Consider the following 21,772-nt stretch of genomic DNA (forward strand, 5'->3'; position numbering starts at 1 on the left):
ATGGCTCTTAAAATGTAAGAACAACAATGTATCTGGTGATATGATATGCCAGTATACACATATGCAGTTACATGTAGAATTAATAGCATAATAGACATCCAAAATATTTTCTAATGCTTTCAAAGTCTACCAGAGAAAAATTAAATTTCATTAACATTTCTGACTAAAATCTGTCTAGTGAAAAAAAATGTGTTCAAATGTTATTTGCTTCTTTTTGAGCAAAGTGGGCCTGTTATCCTTGGCAAACTTGTCCAAACTTTTCTATCTAATATTCTATATATCACTAGAGGGCACTGTGGTATTTAGGCCACTCTGACCTCTTCGAGGACTCTGAAAGGTCTTGAACTCCTGAACAATGTCAGAAAGGTGAATGGAGAGCCTTTTGAAAGAAAAAAAAAAATTTGGTAACACCCAATTTTTGTTTTTTTAAAACAACCGAAAACGCATGTTAAGTGGAAAAGTCAAATTCATAAAAATATGAAGCTCATTTTGGAATCGGCTGGGCTCTAATGGGGGAACATTTCATCCCCATGTTCTTGAGATTTAAATTGTGAGGCTGGAATTCAATTTGCATACACCCACATTATAAATGGCTATTCCCTCTCCATGTGCTCACATCTCCTGCACTAACTAGAGGTAATTTCGCTGCAGAACATTCAGGCGTGCAAACCGAGAGCCACAAATGGTTTTGAAACAATTTATGATATCCGGCCTCCTTCGACATGTATTAGCATATACCTGGTTTCTTTAACATACACTTTGTTTTTCCAAAACCACAAACATAGTTGCTGGAATTTCATGTGGAAGTGCTTAAGGGGCTGAAAGTTAACACCTTTGTGATCCTTGCAGCCTCACAGTGGCTGTGAAACAAAAGCCTCTTTGTCGAGGCTTTCTTGAAATGTTTTCTTAACATGTTCCAAGTAGTTTTAGGCAGGGAACTAAAGTAAACAAGATGTTACCATGATAAAAACACTTGTGAAAACATAACAGGCGCACTTAGTAGTTTCTTTCACATAAAATTCTTCACAGTTTTGAGAAGTCAAATTCACAGGATAAATTTTAAAAAGCAAATTACTAATGAAATGCCCTCTACTGTCTACAGCCCTGAACCTTTAGGAAAGGGTCAAAGTTCTACCTCCAGGCATTTTCTTTCAACATGTCTCCCTCCCTATGTCTTCTAATAAAGCAATATAAAGTTTATTTTGGCTTTAATAAAAAATCTGTACATCTGACAAAGAGGCAAAGGAATTTTTGTTTTGATTGTTTTGCACAGTGAGTTTCTTCAGGAGAAAGAACATCTGTGTGTGTGTGTGTGTGTACGCATGTATGTATGTATGTATGTATGTATGTATGTATGTATGTAAAGTTCCTTTCAAATGGAATCATAAATAAGGATAAATATTATGGTTTTCATAGATTTGACCCTCTAAGAGAAAAACGAGGGGAAATGGAAATAGGTTTCCCAAACACACAAGAGGACCTGATATTTGTGAAACTATGGGTCTGTGTCTGATTTTACATTCTAAATTAGAAACAGGAAATGATTTAGCCTTCAAATCCACGCCCCACCTTGCCAAAGAATTATAGAGCTCTTTTTTAAAAAGATAAAAGGGAAGAATTATAAATTCATGTTTTTACTGGTAAAGATTGTGTCTTCAATCTGCTCTAAAAAGAAAAAAAAAAAATGATCCAAGTGGGGAGAGGGATGCAAGAAACCAGGAGCTTCAACTATCTGGATGGCACTGGGATTGTTTTTCTGTTTCTCTGAGGGGAGGATTCTAAGCAATGCAGGGCTGGAGGATTTCATTCGAGTTAGCACGAGCACCTGCTGGTATCGGTTAGCTCTAACAAATTCAACAGTCACATGGTAACTCATGGTTGATAGATTTAAAAAAAAAAATCAACACTCAAACTGCAACTTGCTTAGAGAAGAAACAGGGAAAAAATGCGTACAATAGGCTGAGTATCTGCTGATTCTGATAAAGCATCCCTCTGTTGGCTGTGAGGGAAAGACAACAGGATGGTTATTTGTACAGTATTTATCTTTGAAATCAAGGGCCCTGTGGTGTACCTCACCTTGGGAACAAACACTGCAGAATGATCACAGAAAAGTGTCAAATCTCTGGTTTTGATTTACCATCAGCTATGATATTTCTTCCTCAGGAGGGAAAAAAATATGCCTGAATCTTAGACCTCTGAGTGCCCCCTCCCTTCCCCTAACCCCTCTCTCTGTTAACAGCGACATTTTATTGTCAGTTGGGATTTTTATCCTGAATAACTGATCTTGGTCTTTTTAAAAATTACATCTTCCTAGTCTTTCTTCTGTTTAAGAAGATCAGAAAATAGTTACCAAGCAGTCATTTTCCTCTCTCGTACTGCACCAAAATGCCAGGAAAGAAAAAAGCCCAAGTCCATGCAAGTATCAAAACTGAGACTAGTCAATGAAGTAACAGCCAAGACATGTATGGCTATCATCCCCAATTATGAATAAACATGAGGGCTCTGTGAATTCAAACTGAAAAATAACAACAACTAACACCCCACCAGGATAGCAATTTCTAAGGGAATGCAAAAATCATTTCTCAGCTAAAATACATGATGATATAAAAAAGGTTACCCTGGCTCAGAGGTCAGCAAACTGGCCGCAGAGACACAGCTTTTGTGCTAAAATGGCAGAAATAAGTAGCTGTGAGAGAGACTGTATGGCCTGCAAAATTCTCACAAATTTACTACCCGATCCTTTACAGAACAAGTATGTAGTGTGCCTTCCCTGCCTATGTGAGATATTTTTACCAGAAATCTAAGTTTAAAAAATTATATTAAAGAACACTCTCTTCTGACACATCAATGCTCTGTATAGTTACAATCCCTTCCCTATGGACAAGGTCAGTAGTGTTGGGTATTTTGAAATATTCCTCTTTAAAAAAATACTTAAGTAGGCAAGAAAAGAATTTTTATAGAGTGTCTGTGTGGGGTAGGCACTTTACATCAAGTACTTTTTAATTCTAACAACCCTAAGAGGTGGTTAGTGTCATTATCATCCCGAAGCATGCGTGCTGTGACTGCGGCTAAGATGCAATGCAACCAGCTCAAAGAACGCACTAAGAGTAAGTGGCTTCACTACCCAGTCTGCCCATCTTCAAGCTGTCTAAAGAAGCTCTCTACTACCATCTTAAGTAGAAAGCACATTTAATAAACTGAACTGCTTCGAACCAGGAGGTCTTCTGTTATAATTAAGGTGAAGGACTACGAAGCTAGGAATCCTGGGTTTGGACACTAACTCCACCTCTTATTAGCTGTGAGACTTTGAGAAAGCACTTCACTTGTCTGTGTGCTGCTTTCCTTAGTTGTAGGTTGAGACTAAAACAACAACATTATCACTACAAAGTGGTTGTTAGGATTCGAGTTACACATGAACAGCACATGGAACTGTGCCTGTTGCAGTTAGCGGAGGGTAAAATTAAGAGATGAGAAGACAGAAAAAAAAAATCTATGAAGCAACACCTACGTCTATGAAGCAACACCGTTGTCGAGTAAGAGTGATTTGGAGAATTCAAGTGATACTAGAATCAATTTGCTTAAACTGTAAGAAAACAACTCTATGGGGGAATGACATCAGAGTGGCCCAAGAAAGAGGTGCTTTCAAAATGTACTAATCTGGTGATTTGAGAAGAAATGCTTGAAATAACACCTCCTGGTAACAGTGATTTCACAATGACATCACCCATAGAGGCCACATGGTTTCTGTTTGAACCAACTACAAGATGCACATACTATAGTAGGTAGCTCTTTCAGTCCATTTCAATGGAAAGCAAAGTTGGTTTCATTGAAGCCAATCTGATTGCCATTTAGACTATGAAGAGATGTGGGATACGTAAATCTGCAAGAAAACTAACTTATTTTCCACTACATTAGGCAAGGTCCTGAAACCTGAAGACAACTCTGAATTCCCAGGAACAAAAATCAAGCTGCAGAGGAAAACGAAAAATCTGAATTATCCTATAAGACTAACCAGTATGTAACTCAGGAAAACATCAAGGAAATTCAGAGTTCTAAAACCCTTTTTTCTTATTCAGCATATACTCTCCCTGTCCTGGCTTATAATGTGCATTATTTATTTTGGCAATCAAGTCTCTGATCCTTAGCAACCGTGTGGTTCCTGTGCAGTCAACATCTTTGTCTGCTCAGGAGGTGGAATGTGATCAAGCCTGGCTACACTGTTGTGATTGGCTCAAAGCTAGAACACATGACTCAATCTGGGCCAATAACTGGCCCAGCACTTTTTCTGGAATTCTGGGAAAAGAGATGCACTCTGGGATTGACAAGCATATGGCACGTAAATGTGTCTTCTTCAGTTTCGCTTGGAAAGACCCCAAGAAAGGTGGCAACACACACACACACACACACAGAGAGACACCAGTTAATCAACAAAGGACAATGTTTCAATAATCTTGTTTAAGCAGCTGGATCCAGCCATACCTAAAGCTAGTTGTACCACTGGACTTCTTAGCTACAGGAAGCAACTGAAATCCTCCACCCAATGTGTGTAAAAGTAAGCCAGCTGAAGCTGGACTTCAATAGTTTGCAAACAAGTCTTCTAGCAAATATAATTCAATTTATAAGTGCTAGGAAATAAATAAGCAACAGCTGCAGGTTCATAGTGGGCATTACTGAGCAAACATGAAGTAAGAACATGTCATGTGCAAAACCATAGTAAATAATTGATAGGCACTTTCCTATACTAGAATCAAAAACCTACTATCCTTAGAAAAGGGTTTTTTAATAGGAATCAGATTTAGGTCCCAATTCTAGTGATCTTCAGCCTTCCTTCCTTAGTACTAGATGTGAACTGAAATTGTCCTCTCTTATATAGCTATTCCTATAAGTATATATGTGTATATATAGATACACACACTCAATCTAACTGACAAGCCACTTAATAAATGATCCATACATTAAGAATTAGGGTAGAAATACTTGGGTTACTAACAAAAGTTTTTAAATGGGTCAAATTGGAAAATTGGCCCTTCCCCTTGTAACTCTTAAATTGGTATGTCACAGGTATCGTTGATAGCACTTTATAGTTCTGGAAACTTTCTAAAAATGAATTATACTTACAGATGTCTATTAGCCATTCCAATAGCCATAAAGACAGAGACAGAGACTGATCTAACAACATAAGGATCATACAAAACCAGAGACCAGCCTGCCTCTATTTCCCAGGAATCACGTGAGAGAGAAAAGCCTGGGGAGCAGGGGGGATGTTCTGATGCCCAATTTGCAAACCATCATGTACCAGATAAACAGGAATTATGTATTCTGTACAGTTTGACTGTTGCATGGTATATGAATATATTAAATATAATGTAGTATTAGAGTCAGCCCATATATCAATAATCCAATGATACCATGAACATATTTATCTGATGTCAATAATGCTGGGCAGTTTAGTCTAACTTATTTTAAAGGTACTATAGATAGAAGAAATAATATTAAGATGTAGTGCAGAAGCATTTCACTATAGTTAAAAGAAGATTAATATCCCCTTTACCTACAGAGATAATTTATCAGTGCTAAAGATTCAAATGGGATAACCAGGTTTGACTCATACTTTAACTTACTCCATTCTCCCTATAAGTACAAGAATCTGAATAAATATCAACACCATTAAAAAAAAGACAAGAATCAACTTGTAAGCAGTTCCTCAGCATCCATTTCTTACATTTTTAAAATCATTTCTATAAAAACAAAGAAGAGAAATCACCCAGCTGCATTTGGCCAGTAATTGACACCAATTTGATAAAATAAGAGGTAGTGCACATGTCATTGATTTAGTATGTAGAGACAGGAATGAAAGTGAAAACTAAATTACTTCAAGTTTAAAAGTGAGAGAATTTTAATTTAATCACTGTCATTCTGAAAAAAGTGGGTAAATACAGGCTCTTACTACAAGTACAAAAACTGCCCTTGAGTGTAAATCTTTGCCTCTTTACAAATACTCTGGAGACATTTTGTAACTCTTCCTATGACACCGCGCTAGACCTTGTGATTTAGAGTTCACTCTCAAAATGGTGATGTGAAACCCTCCATCAAAAAGGCACTTTATGAAGAAAAGCATGAACAGCGGGAGGTGATGGCTATGTAAAAGAAGAAAGCAATATAAAATCATTCTTACTTTAGAAATGATTGGAAATCTTCGCACACTGCTTCACAGCCAGGCCACTTACATACACCATGTCCATAGAGAGGATGGCTATGGGGATGCTCCTCGTGGGACAAACTGAAAAGAAAAAACAGAGGCCAAGAAAATGAATTTGCTGCCAAGAACCATCCCACCAGACATAAAAGGCAAGAGGAACCCACGTGGCCAAAAGCGGACATGAATGAATTCTTTCCCCATGGAATTTACTAATTACTTCTGCATTGCTATTTAAAAGCAGGAGTGAAATTCCAAAATGTGAATAGTCCAATGTTAGAAATATACCAGCATGCATGGAAAGGGTTTGACAGGCTTTTGTTAGAGGCAAAGCTTTCTACTCAGACTGTGAAGGATTCTTTAAAAAGCTAGAACTTTTCATTTAATGTACATAATGAAAATTATAATACTGTACTTGATTTTGAGAGATTCTTGCTGTTTCCTACCCAGAACATTACATTTTTGTTTCCTCCCTTCCACCACAAATGGCTTCCCCATAATTGTATAATTTTTTCACAAGTGAATTTTACAAAGCAAAGAAGAATATAATTAAATAATTCAGAATAATGAAATAATTTAGAAAGACAAATATAACCAAGTAGGCTATATTCACAGGACATGATATTCCTAAACTTACTGCCACCAAGAATGAGAGAAAACCTGGCATGGACAAGAAGGGGTTAACCCTCCAGGGAGGTTCCAATCAATATGTAATGATTGGTCACACAGATCGAGTCATGGGATGCTCTGAATCGCACCATGTGGTGCTTGAGGAAGTGTATCTGTTGCACTTGCTGATGAACCATACTCTCAAATATTTTCTCTATTTGATTTCTGCATCTAGACTTCTTTCAGACAAATTATTTTTATAGTCATTTCCATAACCTCAGAATCCATCAAACAGAAATGTAAAACTAACATTCAGAGTTATGTTTTGTACCCAAGCACATTTTCCTCAAGGAAAGAACAATTTTGCAACTTACACTACTGGCTCTGCCTGACTTTGAACTTCAAGCAGTGAAATATTACTACACACACACACACACACACACACACACACACACACACACACGAGAACTGTATTTTAGGTTACGACCAAGATATATATGCATATATTTTATCGATTCACATTCACAGAGCACTTATACACAAATGCACTTGTTGTGCACTTATAATTACTCCACGTTTAGCATATTATGAACACAACCTAAAGGGTATTAATGGTAAACACACCTATATACAGAACTGTATCTTATCAAAAATCAATACTAGGCGACCCTGTGACTTTCGACTGATGTTGCTGGAAATCTAGTGTAAGCTGAAAATAATAAGCTATTTTTGCTTTAAAATAGAAATCTGGGAACCAAAGAAATCTGCAGAAAACTGACTTTCTATGAAAGCACTGAAAGGTGCCCCTCATGAAAGAAAAAACATAACACCAGTGAAATAAGGCAGCTCTACTGAGACTTACAAAGCCCAGTGCTAAAAGGATATTCTCTAAGCAGTTAAGAGGGTAAAATTCCACCAGACCAGAAGAAAGAATTACTACCTAACCATATTCATCTTCAGATATTTCAAAGAATGAAATATGACACAAAAATAGAATTTTTAAAAATCACTGACAATATTTGAAATTAAAGAATTCTTCAATAGTGAAAGAGTTCTTGAATACGCTCAGTGAAGGAAACTATTTCAAAAGAAAACTTCCTACCAATAACTGGAAAAGGATTATAACCATAAAAAGTTGGCTTTATCAATTTTATTAAAATGACTTAAAGAATTTTCATAATTTTAAAGAATTAATACATATTTGTTATAGAAAACTTAAAAAATATTGGGAAAAATCACCCTCAAACACACATTTTTAGTGAAGGCATGAATATTTATATCATTCTTTTATATGTAACATAATTTTGTAGTTTCTCACGTAACAACTAGTCTTCTAAACCTTTATCTGCTGATGTTTAAGTTTATTACTGTCTACCATCTTAGTGAGCTCTAGTTACATGCTAAAATTTATCAAACCACTCCTCAATTTTGGACATTGAGATTTCCTTCATGCTTTCTATATTTATAAATAATGTTAGAAATAAAATTAGCAGGCTAAACACCCCAGTCTATTACTGATTTTCTACCAGAAGATAGACTCACAGAAATGAAATCACTCAATTAATGAGTACAAAGTTTTAAAATTCACGATGAATATTCTATCAAGTTGCTCTTGCCAAGTACATTCTTAGCCATTATACATATTTTGTGCAGTTCTTTAAGATGGAAGCCAGGAGCCTCAACTAGTTAGGATATAAAATTAATACTACTAGTTAAAAACTGCAAAGGGAACAATCGTATTGGGAAGGATAGAACTGAACACGGTAAGCTGAATGTTGTGGATATTTGTGCTGATTCTCAGTGATGCACGCCTGAAACCTGTATGATACTGCAGAGCTGCTTCGATAAAAAAGAATAAAAAAAAAAAAAGCAAGTGGTATGTGCTTCTACTGTGTTTCTTGGATAAAGGCGAGTATTATGAAAATAAAGTGTAAAAGAAGATAATGTGTTCACCAGAAGAATTTAGGATTAGAAATTAGATGAGCTAACATTGTGTATGTCACCCTTCTAACCCCACCCCACTTTTTGGTTAATCTATCTGTGTTGGCTCCATGACCTGAATAAAAACTACTCTCTTCTAACAAATTTATTTTCAGTTCTTCTTAGCATCCTTGCTTCAAAGGAAGGACACGCTACAACTCATAAGACAGAGGAACTAGTTATTCCTGAACACTAGAGAAACTTAAAACTCACACCCATACCATATTTCCACACGCAGACCTTTTGAAAATCTGCCTCTACACAAAGACCCTACTTTTTATTATGAAAGATTACATATTCTTGTTTCTATTTTTTATTTTTTAATTTTTTGTAGAACTGGTGTATAGGCCAGAGATACAGGGAGTGAGAGGATTCACCAGAGACAGAATGGGGAGAAGAACAGGCAGGTCTGAAATACACTGCTAAGGAGAGCAGCAGGTGAGAGAGAAGAGGTCTGCTGCGCCACAGGTGGATTAGCTCCCTACCCAGGGATCGAACTCAGGCTGTATAATGGTGAAAGCACAGACACTTAACCCCTAGGCCACCAGGGAGGTCCCATTCTCGTTTTTAATAGTTCACATAGTATCGAGTTGGTTACAGGAGAAAGTCCATTCTTCACACATCCCATGCCACACCTAACAACTCCTCCCCTTCCTATCCCACCTGAGACAACACTATTAACACTCAGGTACATTGCTGGTGGCTTTTTTCTTATAATGTATTATCAGTTTTGAAAATGGAAACAGCCCATGTGCACGAGTGTCACTTGCTTTTCCTGTTTAATGTGTAATTGGAGACTTTTAGGTACACAATTTTCTGAAATCAAGGGTTTGGCTTTGGAAGGAGAAGAAAGACTAGCAGGGGTGCCCATCAGAGCACTCTCTGGAAAGATGTAGGAGACTCTGACAGTGATTGACAGAGGTACTGAGGAAAGGTAATTTTTACCACATGATTCTGTGTGTCTTCTCAAGTTTTCATTTTGTGTCCTTCAGGGATTATTTGCTGTGCAGTTGCCAATTTTTCATATATGTAAACATACACATACATAAACCCACATGAAATAGTGAAGCACTAAGAGGGACTGGATTTCCAGCAACCATTTGTTCGCACAGAGGCATGAGTGCCATAAAGTTTAAGCATGCGGCTGTCTTGTCTCTGGCCTTCCCCCCTAATCTGTAGGACTCACCTCCAGACACTGCCAGCTGTATTTCTGAAGGGGAGCTTTTCTGTCACACCAGAAAACAAGAACAAGCTCTTACATTCTTACTGCTTCTGGGACTTGCCAAAGTGATGTAAACCAATGTTACCTTAAATAAATAATTTTTTTTTAAATAGTAACAATTTAAATGGTATTAATTTAGAGCTATATTTACAGAAAGAACTAAGGTGGGAAAATTGCTTCATCATTTCAATAAATTGTTCCAGGGCAACTCACCAATGTGAGAACTATGACTGCTTTCTGTAAAGCTGCCAAGGATGGTAATGAATAAAGACATATTTGGTTTTGGAGGGATTTAAACAAGTTTGCCCCAAAATCAAACTTTTAAAAAATCAGGTAAATTGTTTAATAAAGTGTCTTTTACTATGAATTTCTAGTTTAAAAATTCCTAGGGACAGTGGCTATATCTAATTCATCTAGACATACTCAGTATTTCACACAGAGCACAGGCTCAATAAATGTTAGATGGATTCATGAATGAACAGGCAATAAGTATATTATTCCACTTAGGTTTTGTTTAGATATATACTCAGTTACTGCTTGTCTTTCTTTTTAAATTATTGAACATAAATATCAGATTGATGCTAACCCATGAAGAAACAGTGATTTGACATTATTAATTTTATTCCAAATGTAAATAAAATGTAAGAAAAGCCAGTTGATTTAACTTCTCTTGATAAAAAAAAAACGACAAATATTTTAAAAAGGATAGTGATAGTATTTCAGATTAGGAAAATGTATACACATAAATACATAATTTCTGTTGTTATATTAAATACAATGTTTTCAGTAGGATATGTTAGTCTCGCTAATACTTAGTACTTTCTTTTATTTATTTTTTCTGTATGAGAGTATGACAGTCAAAGTCTTAACTAAAATAATGATCATTCTAAAAAAAAAAATAAAAAAAAATAAAATAATGATCATTCTGAGAAGATTTTATATAATGGTTATGATTTCTTAGTAGTGGCAGTTCACAATTATGGTTTCAAGTTCACTATAACTAAAACTTGAAACTAGAATCATTGAATAAATTCATCTGCTAAGACTAAGAGAAACTTTTCATTTTCAGATTGTAGCCTTAAGTGGCCCTTACACTAATAATCCTATAAACTAATTTTCCTGCGGTAACCAAGAGGTGATGAAGAGAATAGTGATGACTCTAAGGTATTTCCTGCTGACTTAAACAATTTTCTTTTCTCCTGTAGTCACATGCTCAGTTTTCCCTGTGCCCTGACTCAAGTTCTCATGTCTGTGTTCTAGATCTCTTCACTTTTTCCCTCCTTTTCCAAACTTGGCTCTTTACTTCCTCCCTAAATTTTGGGTTCATCTATAACAAGGCTACACATATACTTCCTCCTCACCATGCCCCAAATAATCAGAAACTTATAAATTGTATCCTATTTTACTGCCATGATTTTGAGAAATAAGTTACAGAAGGATATTGGTTATTCTCTATTCACTCAAAATTGTGCTGCATATTATTTTAAAACTTTTATTGAGATACAATTCATACACCATAAAGTTTACTCTTAGATGGTAAAACAGTGATTTTTGAATATATTTAGTTATGTAACCATTACCACAATAATTTCAGAACATTATCACGCCAAAAAGAAATTCTGTATCCTTTAGCAGTTACTCCTTATTTCTTCTCAACCCTTAGCTCCTGTCAATCTCTACTCTTTTTGTTTCTAGAGATTTGCCTATTGTAAACATTAAGTGGAATCAAGCCATATATGGCCTTTCATGTCTGCCTTTTACACTTTAATGTTTCAGGGATTCACCCACATTGTAGTGTGTATCAGCACTTCATTTCTTTTTTCTGGCTGAATGCTATTCCATTGCATGGCTATAACACATTTTGCTTATCCACTCATCAGTTAATAAACATTTGGGCTGTTGCCATGTTTTGCATATTTTGACTAGTACTGCTATGAAAATGCATGTACTTGTTTGAGTATATGTTTTCAATTGTTTTGCGTTTAGGAGTAGAATTGGTGGGTCATGTGGAAACTCCATGGTTAACATTTTGAGGAACTGCCAAAATATTTTCCAAAGCAGCTGCATTACTTTATATTCTCATCAGCACTGTTTAAGGGTTCCAATTTCTCCACATCCTTGCCAACACTTGTTACTGTATATCGTTAGCTATTCCAGTGGATGTAAAGTGGTACAGTTGTGTGCTTTTAATTGTACTTGTTTAATGAATAATTATGTTGAACATCTTTTCATGTGCTTATTGGCATCTGTATATTTTCTTAAGTCTTTAGTCCTTTTAAAAAAATTGGTTGTCATTTTATTGCGCTGCAAAAGCTTGCAAGCTGCAAAAGCTTACATGCGTACACCAGTAATGTAGTTCTCACATGCAAGTTCCTTATGAAATAAATGATTTGCAAATATTTATCCCCATTTTGGGGATTATCTTTTCAGTTTTTTGAGTGTATGCTTTGAAGCATAGACATTTTTAATTTTGATGAAGTTTTATTTACCTTTTGCTTATAGTGTTTCCTTGTGCTTTTGGTGTCACATCTAAGAAACCAATTACTAATCCAAGGTAATGAAGATTTAGTCCTGTTTTCTTTTAAGTTTTTAGAACTAATATTTAATCCATTCTGAATTAATTTTTGTATATTGTATACAATGCAGAAGTTCAATTTCATACTTGACCATGTTGTTTCAGCACCACTTAATGAAAAGATTATTCTACCCCAAATGGATTGTCTTTGTACTTCTGTCAAAAACCAATTGAACCTAAATGTAAAATTTATATTTTTTTTTACTTCACTTTACTAGATTTTCCCCCACCCCCTAACATACTTCTCACATTCTCAAAAGAATTAATTCTTACATTGTAAAATAACTATTGAAGTTTTACTGGGGAGAGGCAGAAATTTTAATAAAAATAAAACCTGAGAAACTAAACTTTTTAAGGAATGAGTGCCCAGGGGCAAGTTGATTCCTAGATCCTATTGAGTGCTTGTGTGCTAAAAAATCTTTTCTAAATAAAATTTGTGGATCTCCCTGTTTAACACATAAATGGGGTGTAACTTTCACAGAGGGCCTGAATTAGCTCCCTTTGGGGAGGAAAGGGGCCTCAGTGAATGAAGATCTCACTTCTCATTGCAGCTGTGCTAATAACCAGGCACCCTGCAGGTCATTTAACAGTCCTGCCCTCCATTTCTTCATTGGAAGCACACAAGGGGACCTGCGTTGCCGCTCCCAGTGGTAAAACCTTCACTAAACTTCTATCAAGGACATGCAGATGGAAGGAGTGGGCAGAAATGACACATCTTGTTACTGACAAGATGAATGAGGAGTTGCTGCTTAATGAATATGGTTAAAGGAATGAATGAGGCCTATGCTTTCCCATATAGAGGACGGAGTCCTTGCCGCTGCTGCAGAACAGAAAGCTGTTGTCTTCTATCCATTCCCCACTCACGGCAAACACATACACCAAAAAGTAGGACCCACTGCCAGCTCCTTTGTCTTAGAAATTGTTCTGCCTTTGCCCTCCCCATTGGTCACCTGTTCTCCTCCCCACCATTTAGGGCATCCATCCATGTCAGCCAGTATTTTGAAAGGCTGACCTTAAGACTGGCACCTAAGATACCATGAGGAAGAGCAGTGTGCTGACAAACTACCTCTGTGCCTCCCTGTAGTTCAAGCGGCTAGGTGACAAGGTGCTGCCAGCCATGCATGAAACTATCTATCCTAGATATGTCGGCTTCAGTATTATTTATTAATAAAAAGTGCTTTGCACTGAAGTGTAATCATAAGAGTGCCAAGTGTCAATGGGAGTCACTACTATTCCAAAACCTTTTCTTTATGTGCATAATTCTCTTACAACTTAAGCAAAAATGGTCCTCTTCACTTTTTAGCTCTGATCACATTTCCCTGTCTTCTACTCCTCTATCCTAGCCTACTGCCAATGACATTTTGAGTGGCATATCAGGGATTTCTTATGTTTGAATATAGGAATATGAATTTTACTGCTATTGATGAAAAGATATCTGGATATATAATCAGTCTTCAGGTGTTTTATACTAAATTTTCAAAAGCTAATTGATATCAAGTGTGTGTGAAGTTACAATAAGTCAATCTGAGTGATGCCAAACTAGGTGAGTTGGCTCTGGAACTTTATCACAGATTACCTTATAAAGAGCAGCAAAGTAGGGCCTCCCTCATGGCTTAGGTGTTAAGTCTCAGCGCTATCACCACTACAGCCTTTCCTGTCTCTCCCACTGCTCCCTTTAACACTGTATTTCAGTAAATCTGCCTTTCCTGCTCCCCACTCCGTCTCTGGTACATTCTCCCAATCTCTGCACCTCCAGCCTACACCCAGGTTCTTCTACGAAAAAGTAAAAAATAAAGAAGAAAATGAAGAAGAGCAATATAGATTCATAAGAGCAAAAGATATAATTACTTAAATATATAGCACACTTTTCCATTTTAGAGTTTATTCTTCTGACATATTTCAAACTATTGACTATCTCCTCAAAATCCCCTAAAAGTCAAAAACAGTCTCTTATAGAAAATAAAAGGACAGGTTAAGTTTCTTCATGTGTTATCAGGATGGAGTGGGGTCCAGCCAGCCAGAAAGTCACAAATGTAATACAGGAACAGAAGAAACAACAGTGTAAGCACCACATCTTTTCATGTGGTGGCTTTGTAAAAATTGTAGTTCTCCTTAGACTGCCACTAAAAACACTTCAAGAAACAGATTTCTTATTTCACACTGAAGAGTTGGGAGATGACTTACACAGCACATTTCTAACATCAAGCCTTAATTTTTGCTTTGATTTCATTACTGGAATACACTATCCTATCAGTTTTCCAAAAGTCATGTTAGTAGGTTGTAGACTCTTACCACAAAGAGAGGGTGTTTTGTGAGGGCCCACTCGATGTGACAGAAGACAACAAGGAGCTCTCCATGAACCCTAGCACACACCTTCTACTCCTCTACACACTCAGGCTGTGAAGCCTTGACACTCCCTCCCCACAATGCTCATCAATTCAATTTTCTGCTGCTTTTCAAATCATGTTTAATTAGAGGATTTCACATTCCCTTGTGATATGATATTCATGAGTAAAACTTGCAATTGGAGTGACTGTGAATTAGTCTATTAAGTGCCAGATTTGTGCTTTTAAACAACGATAGAGATTGTTATTACCTGTTCTTGATATTGTGCCTCAAGATGCAGGGGCTATCTTAACTAATTTTACATCTGAAACACAAGCTATTAACCATTTTTATGTCTAGGGTTTTTTTCTCTCCTTACATTAGACATTATATTGAAAGAAATCAGGATCACCTTCTTCGCATGGTCCTCAGGGCACAGTCCACCATGATAATCCCGTGATGTTGGTATCATAATGTTGGGTGAGTTTGTATGACCTATATACAGCCCCTCCACAGCTAAAGTGAGGTCACTCTTCCCAAAGGTCTGAATGACTTGTCAGTAAGCCTCGAGTAGGCCATTTGTCACCTTGGGGTAGGAACGAGTGGTCAGTCAAGACCTTTTGAACCTCAGGAAATATGTTACTATTACTAAGAATGTAGATTGGGGAGCGCAGCGAGGGCCCTGAAGGTTAGAAGAAGCTTCTGCTCTTAAGTTTTTCATCCTTCCCTAATGGAAGAAATCTTCTTGTCTTAAGCCTCTCACCCCTTTTCCTAATTGAAGAAACAATCACTGCTCCCCTTTTTATGACCTACAAGAATGTAGTTTGGGGTTTTCATCCAGTTCCAGGTTTATAAGGAAGCAAGTTCTCACCATCTAACAATCTCACCTTTATTCAAAGGAAGGATGGGGTGACCGCCTTCCTTCTTGTCTATCATGTGATGTCTTGTCTATCATGTGACGTCTCCTCCTCTCTCTCACCTTTACACCCCAGGTTTCTAGATGCAGGATAGCTATTCCTTCTTCACTCCATTATTCTTTAGAATTTACAGCCCTGTGAATTCTCCATGCATATGTTATTAAATTGATTGTCTTTCCTTTGCTAAGGCAGCTGATGCTGTTTTGACTACTCATCCAGTCTGAGAAGAACTCAGAGAGAGGGTTATGGGATGATTTTCTTTGTGAAAATTATGAAATTATGTATTCATGCTCACAAGTACTGGAAAAAAAATGAGTGATTAATGTGTGGTTTCTCCGTGATAAACTTTTATGAATCTTACTTACGTTTGTCGATTTTAAGAAAAATGTTAAAGTAGTATAAGAAGTTATGGCAAAATTTGAAGAGGGCAGGAGAACGACTCCAGATTGCAATTGGAGTGACTGTGAATTAGTCTATTAAGTGCCAGATTTGTTGACTGGGTATAAAAGATTACAATTGTTCTTTGTAACCTGTCTGCAGGTTGGAACATACAATCTTCCTCTTTTTTATTCTTATTCCTAGAGTAATGTGTCTCAATGTTAATATGGACGTAAATCACCTGGGTATCTTTTTAACATGCAGATTCTGACTTAGTAGTTCTGGGGTGGGATTCAAACTGTGTGTGTCCAACAAGCTCCTAGGAGATGCCCTGACCACTAACGACCTCAGGGTTCCCTGTCTTGTATTTGATCTTAGTGCTTAAAGTACTGATTGTTTTTACTGTTGAAAAACAAGCTGGAAATGAATAAATATGCAAAGAAGAGGCACTGGAGCAAGCAATAGTTTCAAATTCATTAAAAAAAAAACCTTTCTGGCACTAAGTTATTTTAGAATTATATGCAAGGCTTTTCTTTTTCTTAATACAACAAAACAGGTAAGACTGAAGGAAGTTAGCACAAGGAAAAGATCATTTCCTGTTTCTGTTTAACAAACACAATTTTATATTAGCAAAGATCTGTTGAATGATTTGGTCAACAAATAATGTTTGCCAGATATTACATTGTGGAAAATTCAGGCGTAAACTGTTGAATCAGTGGGTTTAACAACTCAAAACTTCACTGTCCCCAAACTCTTTTTCTGCCTTACGATGTAGCCTCTAAGACCAGGTGGTATTTCTGAACCTGGAAGTAGAGGATAGGTGTGTGAATAAATAGCATTATGTAATAACCTTTTAGAAAGGTAAATAATAATTTTGGGCTTTTCCAGGAAACAAGGGTGTACCACTAAAGCAGGGTTTGGATCCATTTGGTATAGACTATATTTAGCCAAGGGTCTTCTCCTCTACCAAAAGAAATCTTACCAAAATATCTGAATATGTGGTATGTATGCATGCAAGGGTGGTCCACACAATGTCAGGTGGAACAAGATTGTATGTTTTTAAAGACTGGTTGACTTAATTTGTTTTAGACAGAAACATATCTAGTATCTCCAACCTCTACCTCAGTTATACTTTGGGAAGTGTTTTATTTATATTAAAAATGAATCCTCTTCAATAAAATGCTATAAACAATAAAGTTAGCCGATATGGCAAACCTCATGACAATGGGGTAAACAATCGAATGATTAAAATTCCAGAAAGCAAAATTTCATGATTCTTTCTCAAGAATATCCAATCTATAGATGGATTAACTTCTGAGTTGATACTAACTTAGTGGCATGCTTTTGTGTTTTTTTTTTTTTTTTTTTTTTTTTTTTTTTTTTTATAGAGGCATGCTTTATTTATTTGTTTGCTGGCCTGTTTGTTTGTTTTGTTTATACATGCACTGGGTACAGTCAGAAGCGCAGGAGGGTGAGAGAATTCACCAGAGCCAGAGCGGGGAGCAGAGCAGGCAGAAGGACCGAAGTACACTGCTGAGGGGAGCAGCGGGCGGCAGGAGAGGTCTGCACGCCATGTGGGACCCTCCTCTGGTGGCCGGGGAGCAGCCGGGGATCGAACCGGCGCCGCAGAGGCCGCGGGCAGCTTCGCAACCCAGCGCTCAACCGCTGCGAGTGGCATGCTTTTGAAGACACAGTTTAATTTGAACTTTCAATGGGGAAAAAAAGAGCCTCACTGTTTTCAGGGACCTATGGGACAAAGACCCCAAAAGACACCCCAAAAGATACAATGCATTGTATCCAACATTTCTAGAAGGAGAACCTGACACTCAGGATCTGGGAGCATGAAATACATAGACTACAGAGGCGACGAGTATTGGGCTGCGTTACCAAGGGTAGAACCTGAGGTCAGGTGCCATGACAGGTAATAAGTTAGGCAGCTTTCTTCACTAATCTGCCCCATCTCCCACTTCAGTTACATTGGATAAAACACAACATCTTGATTCCCAGAGGCAAGCATGACAACGGAGCAGAAAAGGAGAGCCTTTCTGAGGCTGGTCAGTGTGCTCTGATCCATCAACTGCAAACACAGCGCAGGCGATGACAAAGGCAGAATGCCTGTGTCTGCAAGGTGAGGAGTGAAAGAATAAATAAAGGAAAAGAACAAGAAGAGGCAGAGGGCCAGTTTTTGTTCCTAACACTAACAAGGGTGATCCTGAGTTTGGAAGTGAGAGTTTACCACTGGCAGCATTAACACTGCTATCTCGTTAAGAAAACAGAATGCTTTCCAAAGAGTGGCTATGAGCAACTGTGTCAATACAGATATAGGGGCCACTAATCCAAAAATTATTAACACCATTAGACAGGCATTCTCATATGTCAATGCAAGCCTGTTTGCACTGGTGTATCGCAAGGTCTATGTGGAGCCTTGTCCATATGTTAGAGGAACCAACTATATCCAGAAAACCAAAGAGCATAAATAAAAGTTCCAACACCAGATCTTATTTGATCCCCCCACCTGCCCACCCTACCCCAGTATTCTACAGAAGTGTGACATTACGATTTATAGAAAAATAATATACATACGTATATTTAGTCATTCCATGACCAGTGGTATTTCTCATACACATTTAGTCTTCATCCACAATTCCTGCCTCATTGCTCCCCTAGTAATTTCTTAAGTGTTGAAAGTGTTAAAGGTTGAAAGTGTTAGAGTTATCTCTTGTTTAAGGTGATAAAGGTAACTTTTGAAAAACACATGAGAAGGGGCCTGGCTGGCAGGGAAGCCAACAAGAATAGTGGGAGGGCTTGCACCCCAATCCTCAGTAAATCACTGATCTAGTGAGTAAATGGGCTTCCAGAGTTCTGTGTGCAGTCTAGAAAATTAATCAAACCTGAGGTGGGTGCCCTGGGCATCTGATTTAGTCAGCTGGCCAGAAGTACAGGCCATGTGGGGCTGTGACTGCCATCTGATGTCTGAGGAGGGGTTCGAGGAAGTGTGTGTCTATAGCTGATTGGTCAGAAGCAAGGGCTCACCCGGGGCTTGCTGCCTGCATCTGAAATGGTGGGTGTTCTGTGGAGACTGAGCCCTCTACCTGTGGTATTTGATGCTAATCACAGGTAGGTAGTGTCAGAATTGAGTTGAATTCACAGACACACTGCTGGAGTCTGACTATTGCTTGTTGGTGTGTGGAAGCCTCAGCACCCATACTGTTGAAAGCTGGGCTGCAGGACACCACCACCAAGCAGGAAGTCAGCATAACTGTATTGCAACACCAGAACCTAGTAACTGATGTGTGAGGGACAGAGAAGAAGGCAGCAGATGAAGGGACAAGTGAGCTAAAGATACAAAATGGCTCAAAACCATAAGTGGCTGGCTTTTGTTTCCTTAGAAGGACTCCTTACTGTATGTAACCACGTTCACTCTCTGTAGTGTAAGATAGAGCACTAATGTTCTCTGGGTTAAACACTTCTCTATCCTTACTTCAGTAGGTTTTAGTAAACAGCTACATTGGGAAAACCATTTGCTGGGTTCCTTGCTCAGAGTCTCTAAACTGGTATTCACCGAGATCCATAAACGGGAGAGGTATGATATTTAACAATGTGTAGTAATATGCACATGTGCAGAAGTGTCACTCTCTTAGTCCCTAATTTTCATAATACGGGTATTACATTAGGCTTGTATGTAAATTGATTAAAAATTCACTGACACTGAATTTGAAACCATTTTATATTGATGAGGTGAATAAAGACATTTGAAGGCCACTAGCATAAACTGGGACTAAATACCCATCTTCTTGGAAAAAAGGTTTGCCCAACTCTGCCATTGGGGAGAAAGAAAAACTGAAGACGGATGCCTGGAATGCAAAGTGCTGTAGAATTTGATCTGGGCTTTACCCTATCTGTAGGCGTTCAACTGCTACAAGGAATAGAATGAGAGCAGGCACAAAAACATTTTCAAGCTTAAAAAAGAAAAATTAGAAAGACAAAACCGAAGTGCTTATAAATTTAAAGGCCAACATAAGAACTCTGAAAAGGAATTTTGTTCTATAACGTACTTTATATTGAGTCATAGTCAGAAGAATCTTTCTCTTTGAAATGATGAGCATGACACTGTCCCCAACAATAGTAATCCAGATCACTTCTCTGCCACTTTCAATAGTAAAGAGGAAGACGGCCACTGAGCAAGATAGCAGAGAAATATTCCAGGGTAGTGGTTTTCAAAAAATGGTCCCAGAGAATCTGTTAAAGATCCAAATTCTAAGTCCCCACCTGGATTTACAGAATAAGAAACAGCAGGGCTGGAGTTGAACAATTTGTAGTTTATTCAGTCTTCCAAGTGATTCTAATGCAAGCTAAAGATAGAGAAACACTCTTAACACAGCTTCAAATATTCTCTCTTGTTTGTTGCCTATACAGGTTATCAACAAGGCTAGCTGGCTACTCCCACAGTATCTGTGGCCGGAGGGTGAAAGTATGGAATGACTCTTAGTGGGCTCTCCAGCTTTAATATCTCATTAGTTCACCTTATTCTGAAGATTTCGACATTTCATCTCCTCTCTTCGAATAGAGTATGGACTATACTGTATTCATCTTTTAATTCCCAGAACCTACCTAGTTAGTACATGATGAATGTTCAATAATGTGGTTTGAATGAATAGATAACTTCAACAACTAACAATACCCACTAATATTTTTGAGTTCCTACTACGTGCTAGAAGCTACAAGATATATTAAGCTATTTAATCCTCACAGTTAATGAGCCAAGACCTGTTATCATATCAACTTCACAGCTGGAAAACTGAGGATACCAATATTAAATCACTTAACTAGGCAGCCTGTTTTAGAATGCAGGCTGTGCAGCTTCAGACTCAACAACTAGTAAACAACGCAGCCACCCCCATACTAAGCAAAGTATGGGACATGCTCCAACAAAATGTGTTCTTTTGCTCTGCCTCGGGGCCTCTCCTTTCGCTGTGCTCAGTCCAGAGGGTTCTTCCCTTAGTTCTTCATGTCTCTTCAAGAGCCACTTCCTCAGAGACTTTGCCAGACTCATTTAGACAACTCTGTTCCTCCTTCCTCTCCGCTCCCCGCCCCACCACCACACTCAACTTGATTCTGTTTTTTATTATGGATCATTTGTTCTGCTTTTCTTTTATAAAGTCACCTCTATGAGGACCGAACTGTCAAGCTCATGGCTATGTCCCACAGAGCCTAGGACACTTGACATGTGGTTAGATCTTGGTAAGACTGTTGAATGAATGAATCCCGATTAGGACTGTCCAGCCACTTCTGCCCTGCTTAGGAACATGATAGTGTTAAAATATGGACAAATTCCCAAATCTGTGTTGTTATCTGTGTTGTTATTTTTTATTTCTGTCTGTATAATCTTCTAATTTATTCAAACACCACTGGATTATTCCAGCTCTTGGTGTCAGTTTTTTTTTTTTTTCTAATTAAAGTAAACTGCCATTTATTTCTCACACTGATCTTTAACACGAGACATCTTGTTCTTTTCATAAATATGACTCATATGGAAAAATATAAGTTGAATACAGGGACTCATATATACC

The 21,772-nt window shown here is 37.6% G+C and overlaps 1 protein-coding gene across 4 annotated transcripts in view; it reads right to left on the reverse strand.

Moving 5' to 3' along the window:
• FOXP1 (forkhead box P1) overlaps nucleotides 1-21,772 on the reverse strand; it is a 167,594-nt gene that overhangs the window by 44,189 nt on the left and 101,633 nt on the right. For all 4 annotated transcript variants that reach the window (XM_037492664.2, XM_037492649.2, XM_037492656.2 and 1 more), the window contains one exon: nucleotides 6,176-6,280. In XM_037492664.2, coding sequence (XP_037348561.1) covers nucleotides 6,176-6,280 — 105 coding nt within the window. The remainder of the gene's footprint in view (nucleotides 1-6,175; nucleotides 6,281-21,772) is intronic.

Source organism: Talpa occidentalis, unplaced genomic scaffold, assembly GCF_014898055.3.
Source record: "Talpa occidentalis isolate TD23 unplaced genomic scaffold, MPIMG_talOcc4v2.1 talOcc4.10, whole genome shotgun sequence".
Lineage (NCBI taxonomy): Eukaryota > Metazoa > Chordata > Mammalia > Eulipotyphla > Talpidae > Talpa > Talpa occidentalis.